This window comes from Telmatherina bonti, assembly GCF_933228915.1.
Source record: "Telmatherina bonti genome assembly, chromosome: 22".
Classification (NCBI taxonomy): Eukaryota; Metazoa; Chordata; class Actinopteri; order Atheriniformes; family Telmatherinidae; genus Telmatherina; species Telmatherina bonti.
In genome coordinates, this window is record NC_136631.1 from 28,728,800 (window position 1) to 28,745,258 (window position 16,459).

At 42.9% G+C, this 16,459-nt stretch overlaps 1 protein-coding gene across 1 annotated transcript in view; it reads left to right on the forward strand.

Moving 5' to 3' along the window:
• coch (coagulation factor C homolog, cochlin (Limulus polyphemus)) overlaps positions 1–15,688 on the forward strand; it is a gene marked incomplete at both ends in the record, with an annotated part of 38,420 nt that extends 22,732 nt beyond the window's left edge. The window contains 7 exons of the mRNA XM_079261665.1: positions 791–894; positions 5,636–5,862; positions 12,259–12,373; positions 12,531–12,674; positions 12,769–12,925; positions 15,246–15,340; positions 15,516–15,688. Of these exons, the coding sequence (XP_079117791.1) occupies positions 791–894; positions 5,636–5,862; positions 12,259–12,373; positions 12,531–12,674; positions 12,769–12,925; positions 15,246–15,340; positions 15,516–15,688 (1,015 nt within the window). The remainder of the gene's footprint in view (positions 1–790; positions 895–5,635; positions 5,863–12,258; positions 12,374–12,530; positions 12,675–12,768; positions 12,926–15,245; positions 15,341–15,515) is intronic.
• Between the last annotated feature and the right edge of the window lie 771 nt (positions 15,689–16,459).

Sequence of the window (16,459 nt, forward strand, 5' to 3'; positions counted from 1 at the left end):
CCTTACCAGGGAGGCTGAGGAGTGTGATCCCCCTGTAATTGGAACACACCCTCCGGTCCCCCTTCTTGAAAAGGGGGAGCACCACCCCAGTCTGCCAATCCAGCGGCACTGCCCCCGATGTCCACGTGATGCTGCAGAGGCGTGTCAGCCAGGACAGCATCCAGAGCCCTAAGAAACTCCGGGCGTGTCTCATCCACTCCCGGGGCCTTGCCACCAAGGAGTTTTTTGACCACCTCAGCAACTTCAGCCCCAGAGATAGGAGAGTCCACCCCTGAGTCCCCCAGGTCTGCTTCCTCATTGGAAGATGTGTTGGTAGGATTGAGGAGGTCTTTGAAGTATTCCCTCCACCAACGCAAAACGTCCCGAGTTGAGGTCAGCAGCTCCCCATCTCCACTGTACACAGTATTGACGGAGCACTGCTTCCCCCTCCTGAATTGCTGGATGGTGGACCAGAATTGCCTCGAAGCTGTCCGGAAGTCTTTCTCCATGGCCTCGCCAAACTCCTCCCACACCCGAGTTTTTGCCTTGGCGACAGCCGAAGTCGCATGCCGCTTAGCCTGGCGGTACCCATCAGCTGCCTCCAGAGTCCCACAGGCCAAGAAGGCCCGCTAGTACTCCTTCTTCAGCTTGACGGCATCCCTCACTGCTTAGTTTTGTTTTTCCATGAGTTTAGTACTGCAGGTGGTTTTCTTCCCATCGCTGCCCTGTACTGAAGGAATGCTGGTTTCTCTCTGAGTGAAGAACTGAAAACAAACTAAACTGAAAGAAGTTCCTATGTGTGTGTTTGCAGCGACACACCCCGGACAGAGTTCCTGTTGGCCAACTTCACTCACCCTAAACAGATGCTGTTTGCCATCAGAGAACTTAGCTACTTGGGAGGAGAGACCAACACAGGTAAATAATTTTACAGTCATCACCTAGAGGTCTGCTGGTTTGGACTTCCACTCACTGTCTACTTTTATCAGGTTAACACTGTTATCTAGTGCATGCTCAAGATGGGAGATTGGATCAAAGTCAAGATTCGCTGCAGTCTGTGAGTTTTCTTAATATAGGCTATTGATTATTAATTGGTTCATATCAATAGCCTATAAATCTGTAAAGTGTCCTGAGAGGACATTGTTGTGAATTAGCGTTATACAAATAAAGCTGAATTAAACTGAATTGAATAGTCAGACTCCATTTTCCCTCCAGAAATTCCCAAATTGTCAGTGTGATAGATTCAACAAGTTGTTGGAAACCTTCCCCAGAGATTCTACTCCATGTTGACATGAACTATCTCACAGTTCCTGCACGTCGTGATGACAACCTCTCGTTCCACGACATCACCATGAGAATCTCTCATTCCATCACATCACCATGAGAACCTCCCATTCCACCACATCACCATGAGAATCTCCCGTTCCACCTCATCATGATGAGAATCTCCCGTTCCACCTCATCATGATGAGAATCTCCCGTTCCACCTCATCATGATGATAATAATGTCATCCAGATAGACCAATCGGGTTGCTCACTGCACCTCTGTCAACACTAGATCCATCAACCTCTGAAAGCACCAAGGCTCTCAAAGCTCAACACATTGAACTCGTAAAGACCTTATCGTGTTATAAAAGCAAGTTTGTCGACTTGCCAGTAACCACTTGCTAAGTCAAATGTCGAGAACCAACATGCTTTACTGAGGCAGTCGAGAGCATCATCGATGAGAGGAAGAGGTTAGGCATCTTTTCGTGATACTTCATTTAACCTACAATAATCAATGCAAAAGTGCAGGCTACCATCTCGCTTATAAACCAAAACAACTGGGCCCTTGCTTAAATACTGGAGCTCCAGCTGGCCAGTCGAGGAGTGGACCAATCACAGGTAGGTGATGGCACAGCCGAGTGTGTCCTGTGGAGCCAGTCAGTCGCGGAGGTGAGATAGCACAGTTTGTACAAATCTGGGGGAGTCAGTCCTGGATTGTCTTAATAACATAAGAGGCTGAGGCCTGGGCCCGGAACACCTCCCTCCTTTAACCCCTTAACCGGTAGGCCTGCCCACGAGCCATTTAACTTTTTTTTTTTTTTTTTTTGTATCACGCTCGTACAATATCTTAGACGTTTCCTATAAAACTATGCATGACGGACCGGTAGGCTCTCCCCTTCTGATTGACCCCATTTTTGACCAACTGGATTGATCCATGGTCCTTCATTAGCCAATAATACCTGAGTGTCAACCCAAGTGGCCTGACAATCACATACTTTTCCGCTTCCAGACCTTGCCTATCAGCTCTGATGCCAGTTCTGACACCACTGCTGTAAAGCCAATAAATTTTTCCATCACGGCGATGTGCAGCTTGTGTGTGTGGGATGTAAAATGGCTTCAGGGGGTCCGTGCGTAAACATTTGCAACAACGTGCGTATTTGTGTGCGTCCGTGCGCAAAAGCAGAGGAAGCCATTTTTGTCCACTTTTTCTCTGTATGAACAACTGCAAACACGCCAAAAAACAGAAATACACCCGCGAGGAGGTGGGGGAGTTGTTTACACAGAGGGACAGTGATTTTTACAGAGGAAGACGTCTCTGACTGCAGAAGAAGATGTGGTTCCTGAAGGAGAAGAGCATGAAAAGTAAGAACTTCTATATGCAGCTACGGTGTCTCTATAAGATGTTTAGATAAGTAACTCTGTTGTTTATGGGACTGGAGGAGGGGGGTGGGGGCTTGTTTACTTTGTGCGTCGGGATGGGGGAGGAGGGGTGGGGGCGCCTGCATTATTTCTTTGTTTACGTTCTCACTGTTGGCGTATTTCCAGTGGTTCTGTTGGGTCTGCTAAAGACGTGAGGCCTGGTTTGTTAGAAAACTTGGGGTCTCGGCTCTAAAATGGAAGACCCCCGGTTCATGTGGGTTTCATTCAGTCCAAGTGTGCGTGAAACGAAAAAGAGCAGTTATCGAAGAGACGCAGCGGTTCAACACCTATACTTTCTCCAGTTGTAAACATTTGTTCATAAATACAAAATCATAGAAAGAAAATAAGCTGCTGCTGATTTATCTGCGTGTGTGTGGACCGCTTTCATACTCTGTGTGCGCATGCGTGCAGCAATGTGTGTCTGTTAGAACATACACTTATTACAGTTGCAGTACTAATGTGAGATAAAAGCTTCTTGTTTATCTTTATTAGTCTGTCATCTGATTCTGAGTGGAAACCCAGCAGCTCTTCAGATGAAGAAGGACCAGCTCCTTCCAGAGGAAGAGGAAGAGGAAGAGGAAGAGCTAGAGGGACAACAGTAAGGGGAAGAAGCAGCAGTAGCACGGGAGAGTCATCAACTCCAGGTTTGGAAAGCTGACATGGTGTTGATGAGGCAGATATGACACCACCTCATCCTACATTCCTGCCCTTCAGACCACCTGGACCCCTGCTCATCATAACAGCTACATATTCTGCTATTCCAGCTTTTTTACTTTACTTTTACAAACACTCTTTATCAGACAATAGTTCAAAACTAATGTAAATATGTAAATTGTAATGTGTTATGGCGTCTTTATGATTCCATTTTGTTTACATTACATAACATGGCATTATATTGTTTACATATATAAAAATGATGACCGCAAAACTTATTCTGACTCTTTTATTATAATAGACAATAGAAAAAATAAGCTTTTAGTGTGTTTATGCATCACCTGTTGACTTTCAATGATGCTGAAAGTAAATATGAATATACAAAAGGATTCCTTTTGATGCAACCTTTCATTAGAGTCTCATTGATGACTGTATGTTGAAGTGTTCTGGAGTTATAGCTTATTGAAGTTGGAGTATCCAAAGTGGCCATTTGGAGACTCCAAATGGCCACTTTGGGGAGTGCATGAACATACTTACCATAAAGCACAGAGAATAATCATTTTGGCTGCTATTGTCACCAAATTTTTCCTGGTCATAGGAAAGGCTTCATGCTACAGCTCCATCTGATTTTCCAGTCCATATCTCCATCTCTCCATGTGCAGCATGTTGAAAAAATAAAAGAGAAATTCAGACGAAGGAAAAAAACCTGAAATTTCCTTGTGTTCCAACTTCAATAACTTTATGCTGGTTACAGTTACAATAAATTTAAATGGTCAGAGTAAAACTTTATAGTGTTATCTTTATAAAGAGACCATGCTTTTGAGTGTATTCCAAATGGTTCAAGAACAGCATCTAATTTAATTTGGCTGTCTTTTTTTTTTTCAGGCATTTTTGGCATTTTGGGGGGTGACTGTTAAGGGGTTAAGACATAAACTAAAATGTGTATGACATAGCAAACCACAGTTAAACAGACATAAGTACTCATAGTACATCATCTACAGTTTGGACAAGCGTCAGCGAAGAAGCTGGCTGCATCACTTTTGTGTTTAATGTCAATCAAAGCCCATAAGCTGCTGATTGTGGTTGTACATTTGAGCTAGGAATACAAGGGAGTTATGGTCTGTAAACACAACAATGGGAGCAGGGCTAGACCCAAGATACATATCAAAGTGCTGCAGTGCCAAGAGCAGAGCCAGAGTCTCCTTTTCAATAGTGGAGTAGTTTAGATGGTATCATGCAGGAAATTACAAAGAAAAATTACAGGAAAAATAACACATGGCATGACAAGCTCCATCATTACCTTCCTACAGCAAGGCAGCACCAGCTCCCACAACTCTTGCATCAACCTCCAGCTTAAATGACCATGTCAGATCTGGAGCAGAGAGGTCAGGAACATGAACCAACAATGACTTGATACTCTCAAAAGCATGTTTACACTCGAAGGTCCATACAAAATCCACTTTTGGATTAAGTAGGATAGTTAAGGAGAACACAACAGCAGAAAAGTTCCGACAGAAGTTCTGACCTGTCATCCATGGGAAACGGCACAAAGCTTTCCTAGTTGTAGGAACAGGGAAAGCAGAAATGGCAGCAATTTTAGCATCAACTGGGTGCACCTGTCCTTGGCCTACCTGTCTACTCAAGTAGGTGACCATGGCCTTTCCAAATTTACACTTGGCTAAGTTGAGTGTAAGTGACACCTCTGAAAGCTGCATGAACACTTGCTCAAGAACCCTCAAACGCTCTTCCCATGTGGAGGAGAAGACAATAGGGTTGTCTAGATATGCATAGCAGTTTGATACTCCAGATAAAACAAAATGGACAAGCCGTTGAAAAGTGGCAGGTGTGTTACACATGCCAAAAGCCATTACACGTGCCAAAAGCCATGCAAGAACTGATCAGGAGTAACAAACACTGATATTTCCGAAGCACGGTCAGTTAGTGGTACTTGCCAGTACCCTTTCAGCAGATCTAACTTACTCATGTACTTAGTTTGGCCAACAGTATCCACACAATCCTCTTGGCATGAAAGTGGATAAGAGTCAACGGTCGTCACAGCACTGACTTTCTGAAAGTCTTTTATAACCCGAGGTAAGCCATCAGGTTTAGTTTCCATGAGGCATGGAGAACTCCAAGGACTAGTGCTAGGTTTGGCAATCTTATGTGTCACTATTTACTCAGTCTCACTTCTCATTAAAGCCCTTTTACCAAAGTTTAAAAAAAACAAAAAAAAAAAACAAGGAAAGACCATAAAGTCAGTGATAGATATACAATAGAACAAAATGAAAGTCAACATAAAACTGTTTGTTTTCCTGTGCAGGTAAAGCCATCATGCACACAGCAGAGACCTTCTTCACCCAAGCCAATGGAGTGAGGCGAGGTCACCCTCGGGTGATGATAGTTGTGATTGATGGCTGGCCATCTGATGACGTGGAGCAAGGCGCAATGTTGGCCAGAGAGTCTGGCATCAACGTCTTCATGGTGTCTGTGGCCAAACCTTCAGCCGAGGAGTTCAGCACAGTGCAAGACAAAGACTTCATTAAAAAGGTTCTAATTGTGTTTATATCCCTCTAAATACAGAAAGATCAACCACTGAAGATTATGTTTTTCCATCATTTAAAGGGACATTGTGTAATATTTCCTGTTGTTTCCTGGCCACAGTTGATGTTTGCATTTATGTGTGTTATCATTTGTGTATTATGACCTCCACTAATAACCCAACACATTCTCATAAACAAAGAATTTTAGATTTGTTTACGACAGGTGAGCCAGTCGGCGGTGCCATGACAGTCTGCCATCTTGAAACTACAGCCGCCAGTATGGGCCAAATGGCACCAATAGCTATAAGAACGTGTTTTCCCTGCAAGCCAGCACTCAGTGATTGAGGCACTGATAGAGGAGAAACTCCGCCAGAGAGGCTTTCTACCCCGTGTAGCATATTATCATTAACGTTAGCCTGGGATCCAATGTCGCAGCGACAGTGGGTGTTTTAATTATTAATTCGCTGTCTCCTTAGACAAGCGGACGATCTCGGGGCACCACCCAGCCCTAAATTTGTTATACGGTCAGGCAGGGAATACCGTAATATGACAATGATATTTGTCTAATAACAGATAACCATCAGTCTCAAAATACGCTTACTGTAAGTTCTCGTCAGAGGGAACAAATCACTTCCTTAAAGATCGATCACGCTACCGCGACTTCTTACAATATAACACACTTTATTAAAAACCACACCGGTTAAAATCATCAGGCACAAATGAAATTAATAATGTAAACCAGAAATAGCATCAGCAAGCATCAAATACTGAATTAGCCAAGATGAGAGAGAGGGAGAGAGAGAGAGTATGGAAGCTCGAGCCGAGCCAACAACAAAAATGTAAAATAAAATTATTAAAGATAAAGTTATGTAAGCAGCTTACATAACTTACACAACTAGGATGGTTGGAAAGATGGCAAGTCTAATGAAGTTAACTAAATATGTCAGGGTAGACTATCAGGCGGATACCAGGGGAATGGATTTAAAAAGGGCAGCTTCTGCTAAGACACCAGCTTGGTGGTCGAGAACCCGAACCTTGGGTCCAGTGGGCAAGGATTCAGTGGTCGTCCTGATACTTGTCCAAAAGGGACCTCCACAGAAGTCAGGAGCTCGCCTGGAACCGCCTGGTTCAACGTCTGAAGCTGGACCCAACTCCGATTAGAGTCCACGGGTCACGGGTGCTGGCAAAGTCCTGGGATCAGCTGGAGCAGTAACGTTCGGGTCATCCGTACGTTACTGGTCACAGTCTTTGTGGGCCGGGAGAGCAGCTTCGATGGTGTGTCAGAAGCAAAAAATTGTTCAGCCAGAATTGGATGAGTTTTCAGGTGTTAAGCAGTCGAGCGAGCGAGCTTACTTAATAAAAACGAACATGACGCCAGATGGACGACTAAAGCAAACATCAAACGAAAACGAAGAGAAAACAAACAAACAAAAAAAAGAACAAGAAAAAACAAGAGGGACGAAAAACAAGAGCAGAAAAAAAGACAAAAGGTAAGATATGAGAGCGAGTTCCGGAAAGACCCGCAGTTAAATTTGCTGGCGCTCCGGGGCGGACTTTAGATTATCCAATCAGAGCGCAGGGGTCAGGACATGGGGTCTGAAGGTTTGGTCAAAATACTAAGTTCTTGGGGAATTAAGCTTAACATTTTTCCAACCTCAAAACTTGTCTATAAAATCCATTTATAGATGAGAAGAAGTATGAATGATCCTATTAAACATGAACCTGAAAACAGTTTTGCTGCTGTCAAAAGGGGAAAAGGTTTGTTAACAAGTAGAAGACATTTCAAATAAACTTCATGATTTTCACTTTCCACAGACCTGGTGGGTCAAGAAATCATTTCCACACAAGTTCTTACTTTGAGTCAGAGTCGTTAATAACAACAGCATATAATGTTAATCACGGTGTATTTAATCAGCCTGAAATGCATATCTCAACTTGTTCGAGGGTGTCTGCTAGATGGTGCCATTGCTCCACCCAAGGAATCACAGAAATTAACTAACTTGTTAACTTCTGTGGATTTCACATCTGAAAAACGTTTATAGTCTTGGATTAATTTAGAAAGGAAGAAGAGTCCATTTATCCAGGTGTGCTGAGGATACATCCAGTATTTTATACAGTTTAGAACTCAGAGCTTCTGCTCTGGAATTTGGTCTTTGTGTGCTGTGGATACAAAGTGACCTCCTGGTGTGATGGACAACAGGCTCTTACCAGGGTCCAACTTCAAAAGGGTGCCACAGTCTGTCTGTGTAGACATTTCCTACCAGGAACAAGATAAGACCAGCAGGGTTCCTGGTTTAAAGTGGAGGTCTGTTTACCCAAATAAAGATAGATCTGATTTTTAGTGCTTTCATTGAGCTCTGTTTTGGAGATGTGTGGATGGACTTCCTTTTGAAGTAGAAAGTCCTGAGTCCTTATCTGATTCGGGGGTTAATTCGGCCTTGGGAGGTTGCTACACCCGACAAGTGAAAAAATTTGGTCAACTGTTATTCACAAAAGATGCAGCAGTAGCAGCATTTTTTAACATCACCAAGCAAGTAAAAAAAGCAGCGTGGCTGTAGCATCCAAAACAGAAGCTATCCTTCCCCAGGCGGAAGGAACTCCAGAAGAGACATTATTTTAAAAGGAACTCTGATGTTGTCATCTTTCTAGCTTTCTACTCCACAAGCAAATCAACTGTAGCTTCTGCTTAAACTAGCTTAAAGCTAACTTTTTCATTTAGTTCTGTTTGACAGTGTTGCTTGCTGCCATGGTACATAACACCACAGCGTTTCCCCTGGTTCACAGCCTCAAGAGGACCAGCCATGGGGGAGAGTTGAGACACGGTATGCCGTGTAAAGTAATAGTTCCATATGTTTAATAACCTGAGTGTTAATATCAACAGTAAAATCAGTACTGCTGAATCATTTATCCATGAACTCTACAGCATGTAACCTGGTTGTTACAGCATCACCGTGTTAATATGACTTACGTGCCGATGACTACAACATTTATCGCTTGCTAGGAAGTCACATTGCAGTTCCACACTTCATCGCAGAATTATTTTCCAAAAATGACTAGACAGAAAAAAGTTTTAATTCTCCTGATGAAACAGATTTATTCAATCTCCACATTAATTCTTCAAGTTCAGAACGTATTGATGTGAACTAAACTTCGAGAGCAGTCCATTCATCTTCAGCTATAATAGCCTACAACTTAAAAATGATTACAACAATGTTAGATTCAGCCTGTCCAGCTGTGCACTTTCTTGAGATGTGAACGGCGTTGTCAATGAAAAAAACTCCGGTTGCTCCTCGATAAAGAGCGAGTATGTCATCTACTGGTGAAGTTTAAAAACATATATTTGTGCCTCATTTTCAGGTGGTAGATTATTTTTTCCAACACACTCTCTGTTCGCAGTGCTGGTGGAAGTCCGCTCACCTGTGTACGCGCACCTGTCTGTGTGGTCGTATCACTATAAAACTCCGAGGGTGCAACAAAAAGGCTCATTGGCATAGAAGTGTATGTTTACGTGGTTTCAGTAGCTTCAGAGTCGTAGTGAACGCTTTTAGTGCCAGTAAATGCATCTTATCAAGCCTTTCTAATGACTTTTAATCCAGATTTACCCTCACTGAAAGCTGAAATTTATAATGGTTCACTGTATGTGTTGCGTCTGTGCTCTTATATTTGTGTACTTACTGGATAGCAGGTTGGGATTATGTTTTGCAAGACATCTCCTTTTTTTTTTTTTTCCTGTATCGTGTAAACGTTCATTACGCTCTAAATTAATTCCAATCATTCCGTGTGTTATATATCCACCAGGGGGCAGAAAACAAGCTGTTGTACCATAGACTGTAAAAAGATGGGGAGAGCCTCTGTGACGTCACTTGTAAGTTTCTGACATATATGAAAGATGGGCGGAGCTTCCAGCGGTTAAAAGTAAAGCCTATGCAGAAGTGCATAAAAGTGCAGTTCTCCCTTCATCCACTAGGGATGACAAAACAGAGCGACTCTCCATAGACTCCCATGTTAAAAAGACAAACTTCACAGCAGAAATAAACATGTTTATAACCTGGTTCAAAAATCCATTTTAGGTTTAATAGGTCAGGTTTACCTTCATGACAACTGTGGGGGGAGTGAATTTTTTTCTAACTCGCCCGTTTAAAAGTAATTTAATCTCAAAATTCGGCATATTTAGGGGCATGTCCTTTTGATTGACAGGCACGTGATCTCTCGCTTAATGTAAAAAGAACGCAGAACAACCGTGGTTTTTAGCCGGTTAACAACGTGACTTAACTTTAGCCCGCTTACCTTCGTTAGCTGGTTAGCTCCTGTTATCTCCTGTTATCTCCGGGTTAGCTCGGTTAGCTCTTGGCTACAGAAAGCTCGGCGTTCGCTCGATGTCAATCATTCACCATGACGCTCACAGCCCCCCCTCTCAGCTCCACCTCTTTGCCCATATTTGTATTTTCCAGGCGAGATGACACACATTACCCTGCCAAGATGGCGACAGTGGGAATCGCCCAACGAGCTACAATTCAGCTCTTCAGAAACCTTCGGGTGACGTCACGGAGGCTCCATCCATCATTATATATACAGTCTATAGTTTCTAAAGAGATGAATTGAAGCTCAGTGGGCCATTCCTACCATCATCTTCTTGGGAACGTCACGTGTGTTGTCTCTCCCGAATTAATTAAAAAATGGGCAAAGAGGTGGAGCTGTGAGCTTATTGTGGATGATTGACATCTAGCAATCTCCGACCTGCCTGTAGCTGAAAGCTAACCGAGTTAACCCAGAGATAACAGGAGCTAACCAGCTAATGAAGGTAAGCATGCTAACGTTAAGTCACGCTGTTAACCAGTTAAAAGTTGTTCTACATTCTTTCTCCTTGAAGCGGGATATCCGGTACCTGTCAATCAAAAGGTCACGCCCCTAAATATGCTGAATTTTGAGATGAAATTACTTCTAAACGGACGAGTTAGAAAAAAATTCACTCCCCCCACAGTTGTCATGAAGGTAAACCTGACCTAATAAACCTAAAATGTCTTTTGTAGCAGGCTGTAAACGTGTTTATTTCTGCTGTAAGCGTGTTTATTTCTGCTGTAAACATGTTTATTTCTGCTGTAAACATGTTTATTGCTGCTGTAAACATGTTTATTGCTGCTGTGAAGTTGGTTTTGTTAACATGGGAGTCTATGGGGATTTGTTCTGTTTTGAAGCCCCTAGTGGATGAAGGGGGGAACTGCAATTTTATGCACTTCTGCATAGGCTTCACTTTTTACCGCCAGAGGCTCCATCCATCTTTCATATACGGTCCATGTGTTGTACTCAACAGGATTTGCAGCTGTTTCTACTGTAATGTGATGCAGCAGCACTGAATTAGCTCTTCTAAAGGTTTTTAATGATCTTTTATTAAAGAATCAGCACCTTCGTTCTTTTACATATTAGTGCTGCTGTTGATCACAACATTTCAATTTCTTATAAAAAATTGTTGAAATAAAGGAAGCCACTATTGCAGCCTTGAAATGATCAGCAGTGCGGTAACTTCTTTCTTCAGCTTTATTTTTTCTTTCTTAAAACATTTTTATCAATAACTGACCATTTACACAAAAACATAGCCATAGGTATGTCCCCTATGACAAACTATTGTAGATTTTAGGTTAGATTTGGATTAAGCTTTCAATGCATAAGATTAAAAATGAAGACACTTTCATGCCCTAAAGCTCAGCCTGGCAACTACAGTACAGCACTTGTGGCCCTAGTATTTTAGAAAACACTCAGAAGTCTCACACCGGCTTGGCTAGTGACTTCCGCTTGCTCCACAATAAGAGTAGTGTCTTTACCATTAGCGATACATTATTATAATTGTTTACTGTGACCAGAGAAACACTAAAAGAAAAAAAAAGTAAATGGCCTGGCATCTCCACCAACAAATCATTAATATTTCTCTGTTGTGTTTTTCCCCTCTTTGCTCCCACAAGCGCAGTCCCCAGAGGTTTGTTCAGGGTCCAGTTCATTTTGTCTTTTTGTGCCTAATCTTCTGTTGTTAGAACATGTGGTATCTGAGTATTGTTACGAAATGCAGGTAAACATTCCTCTGAAGCCAAACGCTCCTTTGCACTGATAGATTAAAGGTCCTGAATGGTCCAAAACTCATTTTTATTCTCTCCTTTTAAATTAGACTGAGCCTCCACATTTAAGTTGATATTTCTTTTATACTTGTATTTTTACTTCTTTTATGGTGTTTACTGACATTTTGTCATCTTTCGCTGTCTTGTTTCTATTATTTATTTCAGCACTTGTACAGCACTGGTCAACACCTGCTGCCTTAGATGTGCTGGTCATTATTAAGTTGACTTTTCAATGTTGTGTTAGTCTAGACCGACCAGTCTGCACTGATGACAGATCTTCTTCCTGTTTCCTGCAGGCGGTGTGTAAAGATAACAGTTTCTTCAGTTACTCCATCCCCAGCTGGTTCAGCACCACCAAACATGTCCGAGTTCTGAACAGCAGACTCTGCTCGCTAGATGATCTGCTCTGCAGTAAGACTCCACCTGCTGTCTCTCCAAGCTTCTAAAGGGCAATAATCCTGGAACAAAATATAATCCCAAACACCATTAAATAAATTGATTTTACAATTAAATGAAAAAAATAAAGAATGATATTTTACTATCAGCTCTGTCTTATCTGTATTTTCAGGTAAAAACTGTTACAACTCTGTGAACATTGGCTTCCTCATCGACGGCTCGTCCAGCGTCGGACAGGGAAACTTCCAGCTGGTCCTGGACTTCCTGGCAGGAATCACTCGGAGCTTTGATGTCTCAGATGTGGGAACTCGCATTGGTCAGATTTACAACATGCACTTTCTTCCTGATGGATGTATGGATGGATGGATGATTAGATGGATGATGGATGACTTGGTGTGTTTGTGGAGCAGGTGCGGTGCAGTTCACCTATGACCAGAGGCTGGAGTTTGGGCTGTTTGACCACCACAGCAAAGAGGAGGTCATCAACGCTCTGCAGAAGATCTCCTACATGAGCGGAGGAACATCGACTGGATCAGCCATCAGCTTTGCCACCCAGAGTCTGTTCAGGTAACTCTGGCTCTGATTTTTACATCTGTAAATACAGTTTCTACTATTACAACAAGCTCAACAGCTCTCTGGACTCTACCACTTGTTTTCTCACCTGGTTTATACCTGAGTTAAGACCTCTGAGTAATAACTCCATAAAAACTGGTATTGTTATTAACTTAGGGATGTGAGTGATCATGCCTGACGAGGTGTCCGTTATCAGACTTAGACTTTGACTTAGACTTAGACAGACTTTATTCATCCACAAGGGAAATTCTGTTGTCACAGTAGCTCAGAACAGCAATAGAGGAAGAAATAGAACAGCAATAGTAGGTAAGAAAAAAAAAAGTAAATAATAATAATAAAATAGAATAGGTACTATCCATAAGGCAATCTGGAATATGTACACTTTTACAAAGATAAAAGATAAATAAAACTATCTAAAGTAAAATTGGCAATATAGAATATGGAAATTTAGAAATTTACAATATATACAACATGTGACTAAATGCAGTGCCAGTTTACACAGGGGCTTTGAAATGAATTTTAGTTATCTGTCACAAAGTGGGGAGTTATTGTACATCTGTATAGAGAATGGTAAGAATGTGTTCTTGTAGCGCTCACTGTGACAGCGCAGCTGTAAAAGTCTATTGGAGAAGGAGCTCCTTTGCCCCTCTACAGTCCGGTGGAGTGGATGAGCAGGATTGTCCATAATAGAGAGCAGTTTGTCCAGAGTCCCCCTGTCCCTCACTGTCACAAATGTCTCCAGTTGACAGCCAACCACCTGTCCAGCTTTGCGGATCAGTTTGTCAATCCGAGAGATGTCCCTTTTGGATGTACTGCTGCCCCAGCAGGCCACAGCGAAGTACAGGGCACTGGAGACCACAGACTGGTAAAAGATCTCCAGCAGTTTACTGCACACATTGAAAGACCTGAGCTTCCTCAGGAAGTACAGTCTGCTCATGCCCTTCTTGTAAACAGCATTACAGTTGTCCCTCCAGTCTAGTCTGCTGTTCACATGGACTCCGAGATATTTGTAGCAGTCCACTATCTCCACCTCTGAGCCCTGGATGGTGATGGGCTCCACTGGTGTCCTCTTTCTCCTGAAGTCGATGACCAGCTCCTTTGTCTTGTCCACATTCAGGAGCAGATGGTTAGCCTGGGACCACTTCACAAAGTCTGCAACCAGTGTCCTGTACTCCATCTCCTGTCCATCCCCGATACACCCCACCACCGCAGAGTCATCAGAGAACTTCTGCAGGTGGCAGGACCCGGAGCTGTACTGGAAATCAGAGGTGTACAGAGTGAACAGGAAAGGAGACAGGACAGTGCCCTGCGGTGTTCCCCAGCCGCACATACTGAGGCCTGCCAGACAGGTAGTCAGCAATCCAGGAGACAGTGGAGGAGCTGACACCCATCCCGAGCAGCTTGTCACTCAACAAAACAGGCTGAATAGTGTTAAAGGCACTCGAGAAATCAAAAAACATGATTCTCACCGAGCCTTTAACACTATCCAGGTGTGAGTGAGCACGCTGCAGAAGATAGATGACAGCATCATCCACACTAAGTTGAGCCTGATATGCAAACTGTAAAGGGTCCAGGGCAGATGACACGAGGGGTCTCAGCTGGGCCAGGACGAGTCTCTCAAACACCTTCATCACGTGAGATGTCAGTGCAACCGGTCTGAAGTCATTGAGGCCAGATGGGACGGGCCTCTTTGGTACCGGTACTATACATGAGGTCTTCCATAGCACCGGTATCTTCTCCAGCTTCAGACTCAGGTTGAAGATGAGGTGCAGAAATTAATGGACGGCTCAGAGACATTTTCCATGATGATAATTCATTCTGATAATGGACACCTGGGAGGGCATTATCCTGCTATAATATAAGAATCCAGAATATCCAGGGGATCATTATATCTATAATGCTTCCCTTGGCAAAGTAAATTTGCCCAGCAGAACACAACATCCAGAAAATCATTCTGCTTGCTTAAATGTTAAAATATATATATATATATATATATATATAATGCTCCCTTTGGCAAAGGGGAGTATATCTTATCTTGTCGTCTCCCTGTGCCTTTCCTCCACCATCTATCATCAAGACCAAGACGAGACGTTCACCTGGTCTGGGCCTCTGTACTTTCAGACATCAGAAACATTAACCTTATTTTTCTGTTCAACCCTTCATTTCAGTCACACTGAATTGTTTTCTTTATTAATTAATGATTGATTTTCTGTTTATTTCTCTGTGATGTTCATGTTGATTCTGTTTTATATGCGTACTGAATGTGAGCATGAAGTTCGGAGAGACTCTTCAGCCTGGACTTTTTCCCCTGCAGAGACACAAGGCGAAGTCACAACTTTCTCATCGTGGTAACAGACGGGCAATCATACGACGATGTTAGGGGTCCGGCGACTGCTGCGCAGAAACAAGGTGCAATTTGCTGTACGATCTGCTGCACATGCTCAGAGTGTTTCTCTGTTATGATGAGACTTCACTGCTCTGGCTCACAAGTTGCTTTGAGAAGAAGGATCTACTTTTTTTAAAAATCTCTTTATAAAACTGATGGAGCCTGAATAACCTGCTTTTTCCTGTGCACCGTCACCAGGCATCACCATCTTCTCGGTTGGTGTGGCCTGGGCGCCCCTCAGTGACCTCAGATCAATGTCCTCAGAGCCGCGGGACAGCCACACCTTCTTCACCAGAGAGTTCAGCGGCCTGGCAGAGTTTGTCCCGCTGCTGGTCCGAGGCATCTGCCGAGATTTCACCGAAAACAACTGAGAACACACACACGTGGGTTTGTAGGTCTGCATCTGTATGATCATTTATTCTCCGCATGACCCGGACCTCCAGAGCATCTGAATCCACGTCACACTCCTACTGACAGAAGTGACAACAGTTTTATTGAGTTTGTCCTTTATTTACATGGTGCAGCAGCTTCTTATAAAGCACATGCATGTTATTTTAATCTAAGAAATAAAGAAATGTAGAAGCCTGCTGTGTGGTTGAAGGTGTAGAACCTCCACTCCTGGTTCTACACTTCCCTCTAGAGGGCATTTTATATCATAGGCCGCGTTCACTGACTGATAATGGATCCACTGTTAATCTGAGTGACCACAACTGCTGTTTCTCACATCTATGTAAATCCTGTCTGCAGTTTTCATTAATTTGTTTTTTCTTCTACACAGGAATTATGACCCGCAGAAACACCTTTTTCTTTCTCCAAATTCATTCACAAGGAAGATCCAAACAGAACAAGCAGGAATATTTAACTGTAATTAGTCCTGGCTGATGTTAATCTGGCTGCATCTCAACGGCAGCCATCTTTTTGTAATGTAACATTGTCATGTTTGTTCCTGTCAAATAAATGTCGGATAAAAATCCAATCTGTGATCTTTAATTCAAACATCTACCTTTGCCTTTTGCTACAACAGTGATACACATGTAGTCTCTGACTCTGGACCAACTGGATCTAATGGGTCCAGTTTCTATGCTTTACTGGTATCTAAGCGGTTTCCCAGCATTGTGTAGAGATCACTTATGAAGATGTGC